The sequence below is a fragment of the Terrapene carolina genome, unplaced genomic scaffold (assembly GCF_002925995.2).
Source record: "Terrapene carolina triunguis isolate 2854851 unplaced genomic scaffold, T_m_triunguis-2.0 Scaffold112, whole genome shotgun sequence".
NCBI lineage: Eukaryota > Metazoa > Chordata > Testudines > Emydidae > Terrapene > Terrapene triunguis.
The window spans coordinates 23097997-23116834 of NW_020664463.1; the positions used below are offsets into that span (position 1 = coordinate 23097997).

Here is an 18838-nt window from a genome sequence, read left to right on the forward strand (position 1 = left end):
GGATAAACTGGTTTAATCAGCTGGGAAAACAAATGCCCTAAAGAGATTACAGGAATCTCTAGATAAAATACTGAAATGCCACAGGGCCAAGCTCATCAGGAATGAGGTGCAATTGCAGAGCTATGTAGGAAGTCCAGGACTGGGAGTGCTGCACATCAGGATTGAGGGACATCAGCAGACCTGTGTGGGAATCCCAGGAGTGGAATAGCAAGAGCTGCCGCAGGTCAGGGAAATGTTGAGGTGTATAGAGTTGTGTTGGAGGCCCAGAACTGGCTGCAGGTCAGGATGAAACAAAAGGAAAAGCAGAGACAAATAAGCCAGAACACAAGTTGCCAAGACTAATCAGAAATAACATTTTCTTTTAATGTTTTGGTGTGCATTACATGGACTATAATGTTTAGACAGTGTTCTCCCAGGGGAATTCCACTTACAATCCCTGCATGCAGTGTGAGATTTAAGCAACAGCAAAGGTTTCTAATGCATTCCCCCAAACTGTGTGAACATGAGATTTAGATATACTGTACAGTAACTATGTAATATATTTATATATCTATATATGTTTACATTCAACTCTATATTCAGAGAGGAGACTTGGTCTAATTCCACTTCCTTCTAACATTTTTATCTCCACTCTCCTCCAATTGGCAGGACTCTTTAAGGCCCTGATCCTGTACCATGGAAGTCAATGGGAATTTTGCCATTGACTTCAATGGGAGCAGGATCCTAGCTTTAAATCACCTCTTCCCAATGTAGCAGGCATCTGCTCTCTGTATGAACTCATCCTCTACATAGGGCAAAGCTCTGCTCCCTATGTAGTGAGTCTCTATTTACATAGAGGAACTCTGCCTTCTGCATAGGAGAACTATGCCCCTATAGTTCCCAGGGATGGGTAAACTCCCTGTTTACCTTGGAACTCATTCCCCTATATAGTGGGTCTGTAGAGAAAAATTCAGCCCATGTAGAGCAGATCCCTGCCCCTACATAGGAAAAATCTGCCTCTACAATGGGGTATCTTCCCCTAAGTAGGATGTAACACAGCTTCTCTCTGTACAAAGTAGACATTTGTCCGCTCTGAAGAGGCTTTTATGTAGGGCAACTTTGCCTTTATATAGCAGAACTCTTCCTGTATCTAGCCCTCTCTCCTCTTTATTGTGTCACCCAGGCCATATATAGCAGAATGCTGCTCCTACCAAGTGGAAGTATGCCCAATATATCAGGAGGTGGGGAACTAAACAAACTGGCCTTCCCTTATAGTTGGGAACAATACCTTTGTTAATGACTGAGCCCTGCCTACTCTCCTCCCCGCCCCTAGCTGTAGTGGGATAAACTACCTAACTGCGTGGCCCCAGCTGGCCCTGTTGCCATAGTTAAGTTGCACTGCTATAGTGATTAAGACCCTTCAGTATTGTAACAGGGTGGCTTGCCCAGGAGCTGGAGAGCCTGGGCCTAAAACAATCCTGATGATGAGATGAGCCTCACCTGAGGGGAATCGGGTATTCTAATATAAAAGGCAGCAGGCTCCTGTAGGGCTCTGGTTGAGGCTGTTAGTGAGGGGGCTGTGCCAGAGGGGTGTGGGGGAGGTGATAATTTTGACTTTATAGTGGGGACTCATTGGGGGCTGTTTGGGTTATTTTGTGATTATGGACTCTGAGGTCTGTGTGAGCTTTGTTTGACATTAAGCCAGACTGAGAAAGGAGTGGTGTTAGCCCCAACAGAGATGGGGGAGCTTAAGGGACCTGTAAAAAATTAGGGGCAGGGTGCCTGCAAAGCAGCCCCTGGCTGGGATGGGGTGCTGGATAAGTGACCACACCACTGTAAGTATATTTCACAAATCTTCTCCCACTCTGCCCCAAATGACTAACTTCTACCCCAGACCACAATGGAACAGCCTAGTGCTAGGGGAATGAAATCCCTTCCACGCAGCTGGCTTATCTTTGCATGTGTGCCCACTCCTCTGGCCATGGGGCTCTCAACCCCTTGCATTGTAAAGTAGGGCTGAGTCACCCTGCCAGTGCCCAACAATTTATTCCCTCTCTTTTTCCCTGTGCCAACCCAACACACATTTCCTGCCTGCTGCAAGAGCTCCTGATGCTGGGGTGGGAGAGGAATTCCACAGAGACTTTTAAAGCAGCTGTGACATTGTATTTCATATGTATAAACCTGGGTTGAGCCACGACTTCCCCAAATTATCCAAGACAAACCCATTCTTTATCTGAAAGACCCAAATGTTCCATGCCCCTCACACCAGGAGGTACCAAGTTCCCAGCCCATCTCCATGATGTACCCATTCTTCACGTTTGCCCTTCCCCGGCACAGGAGCTCAACTAACTGGCATTTGCTTGGATTGTTTGCAGTGATACCTTCGCTGTGGATCTCCTGGGTGTGGCATAGAGCTGGGAGGAGCGGAGAGGGTGGGCTAGGAGGAAGACCGGCACACTTCTCAATAAATCTTATGTTTGTATTGTGAAAATAGATTGCTCTGCTAAGCAAAGATTCTTCATTGGCTACTGTTCCTATGACCGAAGCAGATGGCTTGTAACAAAGGGATTCAAAGCTTCCCAGAGCTGGTTATAAATGAATTACTGCTGGCAGGGCCTATGAGACTTGTCTTGAATTGTAGCTGGGAGTTGTCAAGGTTTAATTCTCAGTCCCACACTTGTCATTTCTCTGGCACTGAGCAGTGTCGAGATGGGGCATGGAGTCTCCTAGGGACTAACGCTAGGCTGCCAGGTAGTAAACTGCTGTCTCAGTCCCCTGAGACTGGGATGGGATACTCTAAGGACTTTCACTCTGATGCCATGCAAGAAACCCGGATTTGATTCCTACTCCTGACCTCTCTTGAAATGTTACCAGAGTACTGGTCCTGAGGATCCTAGATCATTGGGGGCTGGAAGAGCTGCAGGGGCTGGGCCCAGCATCCTAGGATTTAGTGAGTTGTGTAGTCATGCAGGACAATCAGGTTTGCTCCATCCAAGGAGTGCTGTGGTGACCAGGCCTGGGCCTCCCTAAAGGTTTGTGAATTGTAGGAGACCTATATTCTGTCCCCACCCTCCTCTCTCTCTTGGGGGGTGGGGGGAGGAGGGAGGGAGAGCAAGAGATGGAGCAGTGCAGGAACTAGGCTGATCACGGCCTGCGAGATCAAGTTTGGGATAAAAAACATGAGCACCCGTTAGAGGAGACAGCAGCCACTAACAGAGAGGACCCCATGCACTGCACCACCTGAAGGGTGGGGTGGGGGGAGCTGTTGTTGCAGGAGGGCCAGTAGGACTTGTTTGGGGTTGTAGATGATGGGTTGACAATGATTCTCCTCTTCCCTTTCCCCCTCTCTCTCTCCTACTGTTTGTAGCTCACAGAGCATCAGGCTTATTCAGCTCCTTGTTCTGGCCCCATCTGCAGGGAGGGCCTCGGGGCTGACCGGAGCGGCGGATGCGTCGAGGGGGGAGGCCAGCCAGCTGGCGGCAGATCTCATCTGGAGACAAAGGAGAGAGTTGCAGAGAGACACGAGACACAGGTTTAGGGCTTCATTCAAGCTCAGTTCATCACATGAACAATTAGCAATACAATCTTGACGTTATCCATATAAACTTGTGATGGACACTGATTTAAATGGGACAGAGAAACGAATCCTGAAGCCTTTACTCAGAATTCATTCTGGCCTTATGCAGGCACAATTCACACTGAAGTCACTGGGAGTTTTGCCTGGATAAAGACGGGGCTAGATTCTGCCCTCATTTACACTAGTGTAAGAAGCCACTCTTTTAAGCTCAGAGGAGTTGCACCAGATTTCCCCTGGTTGCCTTTGAGTAAAGACCTGCACAGGATTTGTAGAATCTACAAATAGGGAACACCATGTAAATTCCAGGTGAAACCAAGATCTTAAAAACCCATTAAACTATTTATTTGGCTACTGATTTGATCCATTCTCAGTGTTAATACAGAGCTTTGTGGAACTTCAGATCTGGATCCACATGTGGATTTTGCAGCTGAGCTGCTTCCTATCTTTCTAGTTGTTCAGATCCAAGGGTTTGGTTTGGCCTGTCTCCCCTGTCCCCAAATTTTGGGGATGTTTGAGTCTAGATCTGAACTCTCTGCTCTGGCCCATCTCTAGAAGTTAATATTAACTTGGGATTAAAGTTGCCGTTTCTATCAGAGAAGTGACTCTGCAAATCCTCAAATTCTAGCTCCTTCCTTCTGTGTCAATTTCAGCTTGGTTTACAAATCAAGAGGAGTTTTCTAAAAGCTGCTATCACATACCTGGATTTTCAGGTCCCAGTTTTGAGTACATTCTCTCTGCTTCTTGCATCTCTACCAGCAATAAAGTTCCCCAATGGGAAGCCAGCTAATGATTCTACTGATAATGCACAAGGCAGAATAAAGTTGCTAGCTCTCCCATAGCTTTATGGGCTCTCCAGGACTAACAGCAATAAAAACATGACTGTTGGGGCTGGTCTACAGGCACTTCTTTTACTGCTTTTACTATACGCATTTAGAAACAGACATAGTTAAATATGTGCTACCCCACAGTATGGACAACATGATACTGGTATAAACAGGAGCGGATTTACCATGAAACACCCCATGCGGTGGCACGGGGTCCCCAATGACAGGGGGGCCCCCCAAATGCAGGACAAATATCTGACAACCTGCCCCCGAGTCCCAGCCGGCAGCGCAGCAGGGCTCAGGCCGGCAGGCTGCCTACCCGGTGGCTGGTGGCCCCACGCCGCTCCCGGAAGCAGCCCCCAAGTAGCGAGGTAAAAGGGAAGAGGTTCCATTAGGTCCCATTTTGTAGACTGCGCAGTGTAGGTTACAGGGCCAGAAATCTGTAGTAGAGGTGGGCATGGATTCCCCCTGTGATGCCATCTTATAAGGTGGTACAGCCACCCCGTCAAGAAGAAGGGAGTGAGGGGAGCTCAGGAGGGTTGGAAGTGGAGCCCCAACCTCTTTAAAGGTCAGCCTCCTTGTGCCACTGTCCCATCAACCACTAGTTCCCCCAGAGAGAAATGTCACTTGACAGGCACGGTACAGTTTCTCATAAAGGAAAGCATATCTGAACAAGGCTGCTCCCCTTCCCCACAGAGCTCTGCTCTGCTGCTCCTCCGCCCAGGCGTCACTCACCCTGCATGAATTCATCCTCCTTGCAGACCACACGAGAGCACACCTCCTTGTTTATTATGTACATGCGACGCACACTGAGGGGATGAGAGGCCACCAGAATCATGTCAAGGATGGGAGAGAGACATTCAGATTCATGAGAACAAAAAGTGATATAGGCAATAATCATTCAAAGAAGGAGGCATATCCTGAGTTCCAGTCAGTCCTTACTAAGGCAAAACCCCTATTGATGTCAACAAAGCATTTTGCCTGTGTGGGGACTTCAAGATTTGGTCCAATACATACATTAAATAATAATTAATAGCTCACAGAACATTTTACAACTTCAACGAGTTACAAATATATTAAGTATTACACTGCATTAGTTAAGAACCTCAATTACACTTTTAGGATTCACTTCACCCACTTCTCTTCCCTTGTAGGGACTAGAACTTGGGATAAAACCCTTGTGTCTCCATAGAGTGCACACTTTTTGAGCTGGATGTGCTCTTTGTGATAGTGACTTGGTTTTTCTCCTGGGGATTGCAGGCTTCTTACCTGGTAACACACAGGTAACTGATACACTGTTTCACAGGTTTGTGAACGGAGTACAGGCGTGTGCAAGGGAACTGCTCCTCACGGCATTCTGGGAACACACACAGGTGCAAATGAATGCCATTGGCCATTGTGATGTGGACACAAGTTCACTAGGCACTGGACTGCAAGCCTCCATTCATTTTACAAAAGCCTCCAATCTGGGGCTGGATTGGATCTAGTGCTCAAGATATTAAAGGCTCCATACCCCATTTCCTGATATTCTTGAGGTGCTGGGACTGTTTAGAGAAGAGAGACCCTGATAAAGGTGTCATACTAAATAATAAATGGTCTAGAGGATGAGGATAAAGCATTTCTATTCCCCTTAGCTCATAACAGAAAAACAAGAGAACATTCAGTACAGTATACAATGAACCTGTGGAACTCACTAACAGAATATTACTCAGAGTTTAGAATAATTCTGAATGGACATTTATGCAAATAATATCTGCAGCCATATTATTTAAGATACAGCTTTATAAAGGATATAAAATCTAATGCTTCAGGTTATAACTCAGCCACTTTTCTTGTGAGGTCAGGCAGAAACTTCCCCTGTGGGCAGATTATTCCATAACTGTCCAGTATGGGGTTACTTGAATATAAGAATGGCCATACTGGGTCAGACTAATGGTCCATCTAATCCAGTATCCTGTCTTCTGACAGTGACCAGTACTTACACCTCCCTCTGAAGCACCTAGTACTGCCCAAATGGATCTGGTCAGGTCTGGTCTGATCCAATCTGGCTATTTCTATGTTCCCAGTGGATAGGAAATGATGCCCTAAAGATGACAGGCTCCATGTCCCCTACTTTGAATCTCAAAACTAAACATACCTGGTATCTCTGTTGTGTTTACAATGGCAGCTGGAACTAGAAAACAAAGGATTTGTGAATTTTGGATTATTTGCTATGTTTCTAAAATAAACAGTGAAAAACAGGGGTCCTTAAGTGTAAAGGAGGGAGCATGGGGAATGTCTTACCCAAGGGAGAGCAGCTCTTCTAACAAAGCAGTATTCTTTGCCACACTAATGCCCTGTGGTATGGGCACTGGAACCCCCAGAGGTGGAGCAAAAGGGAGCTCACATGCCTTTTAATAGTGCAGTTCCTCTCCACCCTTGATCAAACCCTGCCTTGGGGTGTCATCCTTAGTTACTGACCCAGAGACAGGCCAGAAGGGAGATCAGGTTAATGTCTCCTTCAAAAGACATACATTTATATTAATAAAGCAGTTGTACACACCTTGTTCATCTGCTACTACTTTGGGGGGGAGGGATAGCTCAGTGGTTTGAGCATTGGCCTGCTAAATCCAGGGCTGTGAGTTCAATTCTTGAGGGGGCCGTTTAGAGATCTGGGACAAAAATCTGTCTGGGGATTGGTCTTGCTTTGAGCAGGGGGTTGGACTAGATGACCTCCAGAGGTCCCTTCCAACCCTGATATTCTGTGATACTATACCTTCAGTATCAGGCAGACCTGTTGACAAAAAACAAGTGTGTAAAGAAAGAGGAATTTCTAGAGAGTTACAGCTGGAGTTAAGGGCAATGGAGAAAGTGGGACTCTGAGTGTGAAGTGACAGGGATCTCTAGTGGTGATACAGCTGGGAGTAGGGATCAGCAGGGAAAGGAAGGCCCCGAGTGGTCCCACGGTCAGAAGAATGAACTTACCCAAGTCATCAGTGACAGGTTGTATGTCAGGCACAACTGGAAAAAGAGAGAATGATCTGAAAGATCCTGCTTTGAGTTTTTGGTCCTCTCCCCTCCCCCCCAGCTCTGCCAGCCCCCCTGCTATTCCAGTGCTGGGCTCCCCACAAAGCTCTGCCAATGCCCCTCTGTCCTACTCTGCAACCCCCCTGCTATTCCAGCCCTTAAGTCTCTCCGTATGCTGGATTTTGTACGATGAGTACCAAAAAGGACTATGTTTAGACCCAGTAAAAGTCCTTCCGGTTGTGCCCTTAGGTCCCATTTGAACCTAACTCACTGATGGCAAAAAGTTGAAGCCTGCATTCCCCTCCTGAACTGCATCACCACTAATTCACATCAAACATACACCCTCTATCTATCTGGTGTTCTCTCTGAGGCTACGTCTACACTACGAGTTAGGGGTGTGATTCTCAGCTGGCATGCACATTCTCAAGCTAGCTTGATGAGAGCTAGAGCAAGTATAAACACCAGTGTAGCCACGGTAGCACAGGCAGCAGCAGTGGCGGCATGGCTTAGCCCTGCTGAGTACATGTCCAGGGGTTTCAGGTGGGTTTGTACTTGGCATGGCTAAGCTGTGCTGCCCCTGCCCATGCTACCATGGCTACGCTACTATTTACACTAGCACTAGCTCTCATTGAGCTAATGCGAGTATGTGTACACAAGCTGGTGATCACACTCCTGGCTTGTAGTATAGACATAGCCTGATTCTCAATCTTTCTCTAGCATTTCTAAAGTGTTCTTTGCCATGCTATCTAGGTGGTGTGAGCAGTGCTTAATTTGTAATGAAAGAGGTGCTGGGGCTCAAGCAATTTTTTTTATTTTCATAACTGACATGTCAAGCCCAGAGGTGCCAGGGCTATGAACTGCCATGCCTAAAAGCACTGGGTGTGAGGGGATAATCAGAAACAGCAAGATCCTTCTAGAAGAGACCGTCAGTCTCCAGCCTGCTCTTCATTATATTATTATATAATTATTATTTATTCTAACTGTGGACTTTTCACTATGAATGTGCTGTAGGTTTTCTTCTGTTCCAGTACCTTGGGAAATGCTGCGGGGGGAGAGGCGGGTATTTCAGTGAGGCCCCAAGATGATCAGGGAAGGACTCTTCCTGATCTTCTTTGAATAGGCATTCCAGAGCCTGGGCCCTGCTCTCAAGGCTTTTCCTCTGGCTCTTACGAAGGTTTACACTTGGGCTTGGTTAACCATAGTGGGCCAGATGATTCTTGCTGCCATGACGGGCCCCTAAGATAGCGTGAGCCTATCCAGTAAATATTCACACGGCGCCTCTCCCCACCTCTATCCACCCCCTCCTGGGACTTGGGACTCTCACTGGCAAGCCTTGGATTTCATAGCAGTGTGTTTTGTATGCAAAAACGGAATTATTACTAATCTTGCTCTGACCACCCATCTTGGGAGAGAGGCCTCCATATATCCCCTATCCTGGGCACTGATTTTTCTGCCTCCATTGGCCTGGGATTGGCTAGAGACCACATCAGGGGGACATTCCTAAAGGAATTAATAATATGTCCATCTCTGTTTACTTCTTTTCCCTTCACCCCCCTTACAGCCTGCTTATTACTAGCCCTCCCCATTTTCCACATATCTGTCCCGTGGAGTACCCTAAAAGGGCCACTAGCTGTCAGCAAACATGCATGTAATTTGAGTCGCAGTGCTGCCCAGATGTGTCAGTGAACCGCTCCAAATCCTCTGCTATTTCATGGGAAGTCTCTTCCTCACTGCCACCACCCCAGGAAGTTCAGCTCAGAGCCTGAGCTTCACATTTCACTGATTCTTATAATGCACCCATCCCCAGAGTATCAAGGTGCCCTGTGTACATAGGTTAGTTCAAGTATAAAACAGCCATTTCCTATAGACCAGGACGCCTCCACCCCAAACTAACCTCCCTGTGAGGAGTGCAGAGAACTCCAGGATTGTGTTGTAAAGGACACTGTAAAGGCACAGATGGGCCATCAACAAACCCCATTTCTAAACCTCTACTGAACTCTGAATCCAGATCCTGACCTCTCAGCTCTGGCCCATCTTGGGAGGCCGTACTGGAGGCAGAGACGTCGGAGGTGAGGAGCTGCCCTGCTCCTGGTTCCTGCAGCACTCACCTTTGGGATGGACAGCTGGGGAGTTCAGGGTGAACTGGGTTGAACCTAGCCCATATTGCAGAAAGGTGTAAAGCTGGGCAAGTGGAGTGTGGGTGTGATGTGCTCCCAATCCTGTTCCCTACACAGAAATTTCGTGGCCACATTCTGCAAGAGTCACAGCTTCCAAGAAGCCTTTGAGGGTAGAATGTGCTGCAGGAGTGTAGCTGTGAGATGACTAAGGGATGGCTGGCTAAGGCAAGGTCTGCCTCTGAGAGGAGAGGAGAAGGCATAGTGATGTGGCACCTTATGTTTTCAAAGCACTGTACAAACATTAACTCATTTATCCTCTCACCTCTCCTTGGAGATAGGTAACGATCATAATCCCACTTTACAGATGGGAAAACTGAGGCAAAAAGAGATAATGTGACTTGCCCAAAACTACACAGTGAGTCAGTGGTAAAGCCAGGAATAGAATCCAGGTCTCCAGACATATAGTCCACTGTTCTCACCATTAGACCATGCTCTTCTTATATACCAAGTGTTTCACACTTGGGTACCACTGAGGTAGCGGTAAGGTTCCTCTAACTTCCCACTGTTAGAGAGTGACTCAGTGTTAGGTTCTCAGATCCCAGGATCCAACTTGTCTCTCACAATCCTTTGCTATAAAGCATCAATTCACAAACAATCAAAGAAATGCATGCACTCAAAACCATAATAAATAATAATGAATTCTTGAAGAACTCTAAAGTGCTTTGCAGATTGGTACATACAGAGCTTATTTACTCAGCACTGAAACACAGCTACATCTCTAGTTCTTCCCTGCCTCTTGTCCTGCACATCCACGCCATGTCCATATCTTGAAGTTCCTTCCTCCATAACACCTTAAGGTCTAGTCTTTTCCCTCCGTCCATACAGCTAAAGTTCTCATCCAGGGCCTCATCTTCTCCCATCTTGATTTCTGCAATCTCTGGATCCCTGATATCCATACCACCCCTCTCCAGTCCATTCAACCCCAGCTGCAAAGAGCTTTTCTTGTCACTCTCACGCTCACTACATCAGTCCCCTCTTCAGACCCCTCCTTTTCCATCACATCAGGTTCATGTCCTCACCTTTAAAGGTCCTTCAGAATTCTACCTCCCCCTATTTATGCGGCTTTGTCTCTTACTGCATTGCCTCACTCTACTTTGCCAGCAGTGCCAGCCTCAACCACCCATTTTAGGTGCTTCTCCCACAGACATTTTTGAGCTTTCTTCCATGCTACTCCCTCCACAGGGAATGCCCTTGCCCAGCTATTCCATAAAGCCATGACCCTGTTCTCCTTCAAATTCCTCCTCGAGATCCACTTTTATCATGATGCTTACAGTAAATTGCTAAATAGTAGTGACTGGGCAGAGAGCCCATGGGGATTGCTGAGATTAATTTATTTGTATCTGTGTGTGTATCTTTGTGTGTACATCTCTGTGTGTATACACACACAGAGATATAAATACACACACACATATATCTACACACATCCTAATATCTATTAGTGACTCAAACCCTGCTAATTGTGCACCTAGCTAGTCTTTGTAACCACTATCACTGTTATCCTTGTCCCTTGTCTTGGCTTAAATTATATTGAAAGTTCTTTGGGACAGTGACTGTCTCTTACTTTGTGTATGTGAATACACCTAGTGCAATGAGATATCGATCCCGAATGGGGTCTTTGAGTGCTACCATAATACAAATGATTAATAACAACCACCATGTCTGGGGTAGAACCAGGGCCGGCTCTGGCTTTTTTGTCGCCCTAGGCAAAAAAGCCACCCGCCCCCCGCCCCCCTCCCACCCCAGCGCGGCAGGGGAGGGCACCGAGCCCGGCCGCAGGCCCGCAACCGGCCGGAGCGCCAGGGGGAGGGCGGCGAGCCCGGCCGGGGCCCTCCGCTCTCCCCGACCGGCCAAAGCGCCGGGGGGAGGGCAGCGAGCCCAGTCGCGGCCCCACTTTCGGCCCGGAGCGCCCCGCCGCGCCGCCCCCCTCCAGGCGCCGCCCCAAGCACATGCTTGGTGGGCGGGTGCCTGGAGCCGGCCCTGGGTAGAACATGACAGCTGTTTAACATTGCATAACTGCACTACACAACAGCTGAGGCCAGGAAATGAAGAACTGAATAGCAGTGAGATTGAATATGATTATCCAGGACATTAGGACCAACATACCTATCCCTGCACAAAGTACCATCAGATTTTTAACAACCTTGAGTGATTGGTGTGCCTATTTTAGGCCTCATACAAAGGAGAACACCTCCAAAATCTTAATACCCTCTAGCACCATACTGGGGCATTGGGATTAGCACTTCCTACTGAGTAACCAGCACCTTGGTTTTCTTTCAGCCCACACACATGCACACACGCAGCAGACAGCAAGACTTACTTGTTGGGTCTTCTTGACAGTTGACCATCGGTAGAAACCAGTCTGCAAGATAAGGTAGGAGAGAGGGGAGAGTGGGGAAGAGACAGAAGGGGGATTTCCATAAACTGGAGTCTATATAATTATAATGAATAATAACAGTCATGAACTAGCTAATGTATGTACAGGAGACCACTGCCCTCCACTGGATGGAATGAGAACTGCTCAGCTCTAGTCAGGATCTATACTGCTAATAGATAAAGGAGATTGCCCTTTAGTTTAAGAAGTTTTAGAGCAAGAGCTCTACCATACATGTCTGAGTGGGCACAACTGGGAGTGGGCAGTCACAGCTGTGGAGTTGTAAGGGGCCACAGATTTGTTCCCAGACTTTGCATTTCCGCAGCACCATTTGCAAACCTTGTTGCATTTTACAAACATTAGCAAATTAAGCTTCATAATCCCCCTCTGAGGTAGGTTAAGTATCACACTGCCTATTGTATAGGAGAGAGAACTGAGGCACTGAGTGAGGAAGTGACTTACCCCAGGTCCCACAGCCAATCATTGGCACAGTAAAGAACAGAAGGCAGGTCTCCTGGTGCCCAATCAACAGCTGTAACCACCAGACTATCTTTCTCCTCGGTTATGGAGCACCACACATTCCCTGACAATAGGCTGGAAGATCATTTACATCCAGGCATATTATAAGGTGAGAAAAAGGGACAGGCAGAGAGCAATGGAGGCCACCTGTGCAGTCAGTGTAACAGAGGAGGAATAAAAACTGAGATACACTGTTTACTTTCAAAATGCCAATGGCAAGAGAGCTGCTTCTTTAAGCAGCTCAAAACAGGTAAAAGTTTTCTGCTAAACCAGGGAGGAGGAAAACATCTGCATAACTGTGGGGGGAAAGGAAAGAATTGGTAGGAAAAGGCTGGTGATACAGGGTAGAGCAGAGCAAATTAGAACTAGGACAGATGTAGGAATGACCCACTGTATAGTAATGGCTCTCTGTGAGCTGAGGGGTGAAAACATTATCTACTACCCCACTGGCCCTGTCACACTGTGCCCGATACACTATGCCCTTGAGCCTTCTACCCTCATTCCACCAAAGTTATCACTGAAGTCACTGGGAGCTTTGCCTGAGTAAGGACTACAAGATTGGGGATTGAGAGCCCTATTTATCTCTTACTTCAGTAATAGTTACTTGTATCCTGCAGGGGGAGAATTGGGCCCATGGGCATAATCCTACTCTGCCGAATTTCAAGAGTTCTCTCAGGACCCTCTGTGTCCTGTCCCAGTGGAGTCCCCAGCAATGGCTGTGCAGCTATCCACCTTCACTGGCCACTGATCCAGGAAGTGCCAGGTATTACACACATCACCCAGGTACAATAACCCACTGCTTCTCAAAGCTGTTCCTACTCTAGCCCATCTCTTAATGGTAACATGCAAAGGGGGGGAAATAGGGTTGTGCCCTTTTTTCTCTCTTTGTGATGCAGGTCTGAAATGCTGAACTTTTTTATAAAGTCTGCTTATTTTCTACATTAGAAATTCACTTCTTGTCTAGCCTTTCCTCTCCCGAAGACTAAGGACAATAGAAAATTGGTCTGATTATAAAAGCCAAGTAACTAAGAGGGAGAGGGATTTCTTATTAGGCTGTTTAATTGGTTTGCTTGTATTAACACCTACTTAATTCAAACACTTAGGAGGAAAGCACTCATTGTTAAAGATGTGGCACCCTCACCCCCTCGGAGGGTGAAAAAGCCCCACTCCAGTTATCTAAATCTCCAACTAGCCCTTCAACAAAACAGAGAGAGACCAACCTGGACATTCCTGATATTTCTAAGGGCTTGTCTACATTTGAAATGCTTCAGTGGCACTTGCTGCAGTGGTGCCGCTGTAGCACTTCAGTGTAAACACTACCTAACCGGACAGGAGAGGTTATCTCACTGGAATAGGTTATGCACCTCTCTGAGAGGCAGTAGCTAGGTCAGTGGAAGAATTCTTCTGTCAACGTAGCGCTGTCTACAAAAGGGGTTGGGTCAGCTTAACTACACCACTTAGGGTGTGGATTTTTCACACCCCTGACTAACGTAGCTGGGTCGACCTAACTTTTTAGTGTCGACCTGGCCTGGGGTAAAAAACAAGGAGGAAAAAACCCTTTCAAGCCTTGTTTGTGCATCAGAAAAACACCGAAAAGGACACAACCTCTTTTTCTTTTTACTTTGCAAGTCATCTTTAAGTTCAAGATTGTGCCAGGGCTGCCTCTCCTCCCTGCTCTGTCAGTCACCAGCTCAAATTTGCTCTGTGATAGCTACAGTACCTGCTTATGGGAAAAAGTACTATTAGGATCAGAAACATGCCAGATCCAAACAGCCACTGAATAATGGGGATGTCCCTCTCTGGATCCAAACATTTCAGCACAGGCTGATCTCTAATGATGGGAGAATTGCTTTAATGTGAAGGGTGCAGCTGTCGGGCTATATCTCTTATTCGATACCTATCCCCTGGTTCTCTCTTTCCTTGGGTACAGCACTCTCTATCCATTAAGATGGAATCATCCCTCATTCTCTTCTCCACTCTCTCCAGCTTACTCTTCAGTTTGGTGCTGCCTTCTCCCATTTTGGTGTCATCTGCAAATTTAATCCCACCTGAATTTATGCCAAAGAAACTCAGAGCACAGACAGACATGAAGCAGCAGGTGGAGAGAAGCTTGGAATCCTGAGCTTAACTGGCCAGAAAAGCCTCTGGAAAGCCAATGAGGCCAGGAATGGGGAACAACCAGCAGGAAGCATCAGTGCTTGAAGACTGATAGATGTTTTTCACCACTGTGACAGAACAAGTTCCATGGACCAGCTGGAAGTGCTCCGCATACCTGGTCTGAGACGCTGCCCCAGGCAGTGTCTGGGAGACCAGGGTTTCAACTATCTGCTGCCCCCATCATATCCAGCTGAGAATACATTGTGCTCCCTCCTGAGCACATACTACCGCTACACCTTTTTCTAAACATTGGTCCTAAGCCACCTTTCACATATATCTATGTCACGCCTGTGTAACTCATTGACTCCAACTAGCCACTCTTGATTTACACCAGTGTGAGAGGAGGCTCATAATATTTAGAGGAGCTGTTCACTGCCTGGCCACTCCAACCTGTTTCCATGCATCCCACCAACCATGCAGAACCAAGGGAAATGGCAGCTATGCTTGGTAGGGGAACAATTTGCAAACATGCATCTCCCCTCCGCTCACTCCCTGAACCTCTCTCTGCTCCTATCCATGCTGCTTAGGAGAAGGAGAACATATGGGCACTGATCACTGCTTCTCAAACTTCCCTCCAGCATTCTCTCCATCCTCTCCTGCACTCTCCCCTTTTTCTTTCCCTGTCACTCTCCATCTGTGTGTGTGTGTCCTTCCCCTCCTGTCACTGAACAGTGGTCTCTGTGTGAGCCTCCACGGGGCAAAGAAAGGGGAGAGAGCCCTGATGTGGCTTCCATGGGGTGGTGACTCACCAGCTGGGAGGACAGAGAGGGCTATGATGCACAGCAGTGCACGGGATCCAAAAGTCATCATCCCTACAAAGTGAAAGAGAGAGAGGTCAGATGAGAGTCTGGCACAAATCGCACCAGGAACAGGGAGACCTTCCCCCTGCAGGCCAGACACTGTCCTCATCCACTGACTGCAAATCCCTCTCCCCGATGCATTCCTTCTCCTCATCCTCTCTCCCTCCATCTATCTCCCTCCTGCTCTGTCACTGCCATTCTTGAGTTCCTTCCCCATACATTTTGGACTGGAGAAAGCATCCTGTCTGCCTTCTTTCTTTCTACTTCCACCTCCCCTCTCAATTCATTTTCTCTCTCCCTCCATTCGTTCTCTCTCCCCATCCATCCACCCCAAACATTCATCCCCTCTCCCTCTCTTTTTCTCACCCATTTGCTCATGGTATTGCCTGGAACCCTTAGAAAAGTTTCCCATCATTATCCTCCTCCTCCTCCTTCTCTCTGGAACTTATTCTGTGGGGTGTTGGGGAAAGGGATAGAGTCTCCTTCACTCACTGTTGTCCACGATCTCCACTCTCTTCGGCTGCAGACGCTGTCTCTTCCCCCTTTGGCTGGTCCTCTACTTTGGCTGGAGTGTGAGGCACACTCAGCCACTCCCAGAAAATGTTCCACTTTTGGTTGTCTTCAAAATACGATTTTAGCAAAAAAACAGAGAGAAGTAGCAGGATTTGGTGGTATAATGCGGATGGAATGAGAGGGGGGGGGGTGAGGAGAAGCAGCCCACACCCTCATTCCAGTTTATTATGATCCAAATAGAGCCAGCTCCTCCTGTTCCCTCCGGATGGGCCAGTGCCAGGGATGGATTCCCAGTATCTATGTCACACACGTGTATCCTGTTTCACTCTGCCATCCAGTGCAGAAACCCTCTCTCCCTCTCATCCACTGCCTTCTCTCTCCTGGGTCTCTCCCCTTCTCTTTCACTCCCTCCTCTGTCACACTTTTTTCCCCCTCACTCAGCCATTTGCTCTTACCCCATTGCTTTAGGTTATGGCTACACTGTAAGCTCTCCAATGCAGGGGTTCTCAAACTTCATTGTACTGTGACCCCTTTCTGACAACAAAAATTATGACACGACCCCAGGACGGGGGACCGAAGCCTGAGATCCGCTGGCCTGGGCGGGGGGACCGAAGCCTGAGATCAGCTCGAGATCCCCCGGCCTGGGCAGGGAGCCAGAGATGAAGCCTGAGCCCCGCCACCCCAGGCGGGGGGGCCAAAGCTGACTCCCAAAGGTTTCAGCCCTGGGTGGGGGGGCTGAAGCCCTTGAGCTTCAACCCTGGGCGCTGGGGCTCAGGCTTTGGCTTCAGCTCTGGGCCCCAGCAAGTTTAACACCAGCCCTGGTGATCCCATTTAAATAGGGGAATGACCCACTTTGGGGTCCCAACCCACAGTTTGAGAACTGCTGCTCTAATGTAACCGCTCTAAGGAGACAGGAGAGAGCTCCCCCATCAGCTTAACTACTCCAACCCCGTGAGTGGCAGTAGCTATGTTGGCGGCAGAAGCTCTCCTGCGGACATAGCACTGTCTTACACCAATCCTTAGGTCGGTGTAACTTACGTTGCTCAAGGGGGTGGCTTTTTCACACCCCCGAATGACATAAGTTATACCGCAGTGAGTGTAAACATAGCCTTAGTCTCTTCTTGCCCATCCTATCTTCCTTCTATTCTCTTGTGCATTGAAGCACTGCCAGGACTCACCTGGATTTCCCTAACAAATGTTTAACTTTTATTAAAAACTCCAGAGCTTAGAAATCGCAAGAGTCATTCTTCCCATGCTAGAGGAATGCACTCTTCTCACTACCTGTCCACAAACTGCTCTGCTCTGTCACCAGACAAATTAACGAAAAAGCACAGGTGTGGCTGCAACACTGTACCTGCTGTTGTCTGCTCCCAGGCACTCCTAGGTAATGGGAAGCACCAGGGCCCTGGGTTCTGATTCAACCACCTGCCATATTCTCAGAGTTGATTTACTAGTGTCAAACATCCCTGTAGAAAGCACATATCCATCACCATCTCTTTGTTTCTCTCTATGTTTTTCTCTCTCTCCATTTTCCTGTTTCTCTCTCTCCCTCTCTCTCGCTCTCTCTCTCAGAGGATTGTAGGAGTGAGGCTGAGAGTGGTAGGGGTGGATTAGCCACTGGACCGATGGGGCCCGTGCCCTGGCCAATTGGGGGGCCCTGGAAAAAGATCTGCCACTGAGTGGCGGAAGAAAGGAGCCCTGGCAGAGGCGCTGGGCTTGTGGGGTAGGGGAAGCCCCAACACCCCAACCCAGGTAGCAGCACCAGGCAGGGCAGGGGAAGCCCCTGTGCCTTGACCCTGTTCCTGGCAGAAGCGCTGGGAGGCATGGGGGAAGCCTCCGCACCCCAACCCCAGTTCCCCGACTCTTGCTCCCTGCCATGGCCTCAGGGTTGGGGGAGCTGTCACTCCCTGCTGCGGCCCCAGGGCCATGGCAGGGGGGACAGAGCTTCTCCGGTCTCGGATGGGCAGAAAGGAGCAAATGGATTGCAGGCCGCAATGTGTGTTTGGGGGCAGTGGAAGGGGCGTGGCTGTGGGTGGAACGGGGCGGGGCCGCAGGTGGAAGGGGCAGAACAGGGTGGGGCCATGGTGGGGCTGCAGGTGAAAGGGGTGGAAGGGGGGTGGGGAGGGCCCCCCCCACACTTGCTCTGGCCCAGGGCCCCACGAAACCTTAATCTGCCTCTGGAGAGTGGGTGTGCTTTGCTGTTCTTTCTGCTGGGGATATGGGGTTTTGTGTTTTAGTTTTGGAGTTTGGGATTTAATTTCAGGACTTCTTTTGTTTTAGCCGGCTTTTGTCTGTTCTCTGGCCTGGGGGGACAGAGACCTCAGTTTGTTGCAGATTCTGAAGGTTTAACGCATGGCCCTGGGTTGTGGATTTTGCCTCCAGACTCTGCCTCTGGCGGGGAATGTGTTCTAGCTGTGGGGAAGGTGATTGGGTTTAAAAATGTGATGTACACCTTCCACATGAGTAAGGTTGTTGTTGTGTTTGTTGCCTCGCTTAGCCTTGTTGAGCAGGTGATTGTGGAGGGGATTGTTGTGCAAGGTGCTTTTGTCCCTGTTTGCTGCTCCCAACACCTGCTGTTAAAGTCACTGTCTCTAATGTTCCTCCTTTTTTAGGAAATAAGCAGTTGGCTAGAGACCTGGCTAGTTTTGGTAAGATCACTAGCCCTATCAGGAGAATTAATTTGGGCTGCAAAGTCCCGGAGGTTCAGCATGTCTTGTGCTTGAAAGCACAAGAATAGGCAGGTACAAGAGCAAACTTAACCAGCAGATCTTCAATGATCTGAAACTCCTACCCGCTGGAGTAGGAGGTCCTGGGTTCCCCTAATGCCAGCCTTAGACTCTCGACACTAGGCAATATCGCTGGGGCTTGAACACCGAAGACCCTGACAACTGGTGGTGAACATGGGCATCAACCCA

The 18838-nt window shown here is 48.3% G+C and overlaps 1 protein-coding gene across 3 annotated transcripts in view; it reads right to left on the bottom strand.

Annotated features, from left to right (window-relative positions):
• Nucleotides 1–333: 333 nt before the first annotated feature.
• Nucleotides 334–18838, bottom strand: part of MFAP5 (microfibril associated protein 5) — a 38160-nt gene continuing 19655 nt past the window's right edge. The window contains exons 2-10 of one of the 3 annotated variants that reach the window (XM_024209310.1): nucleotides 15903–16029; nucleotides 15360–15422; nucleotides 11881–11922; nucleotides 7345–7380; nucleotides 7136–7153; nucleotides 6518–6553; nucleotides 5650–5737; nucleotides 5116–5189; nucleotides 334–3469 (exon numbers count right to left, since the gene is read on the bottom strand). In XM_024209310.1, coding sequence (XP_024065078.1) covers nucleotides 3348–3469; nucleotides 5116–5189; nucleotides 5650–5737; nucleotides 6518–6553; nucleotides 7136–7153; nucleotides 7345–7380; nucleotides 11881–11922; nucleotides 15360–15420 — 477 coding nt within the window. In that variant the 5' untranslated portion in view covers nucleotides 15421–15422; nucleotides 15903–16029 and the 3' untranslated portion in view covers nucleotides 334–3347. Of the gene's footprint in view, nucleotides 3470–5115; nucleotides 5190–5649; nucleotides 5738–6517; nucleotides 6554–7135; nucleotides 7154–7344; nucleotides 7381–11880; nucleotides 11923–15359; nucleotides 15423–15776; nucleotides 15855–15902; nucleotides 16118–18838 lie in introns of those variants that run through there. The other 2 variants (XM_024209311.2, XM_024209309.1) reach the window with 2 other exon arrangements.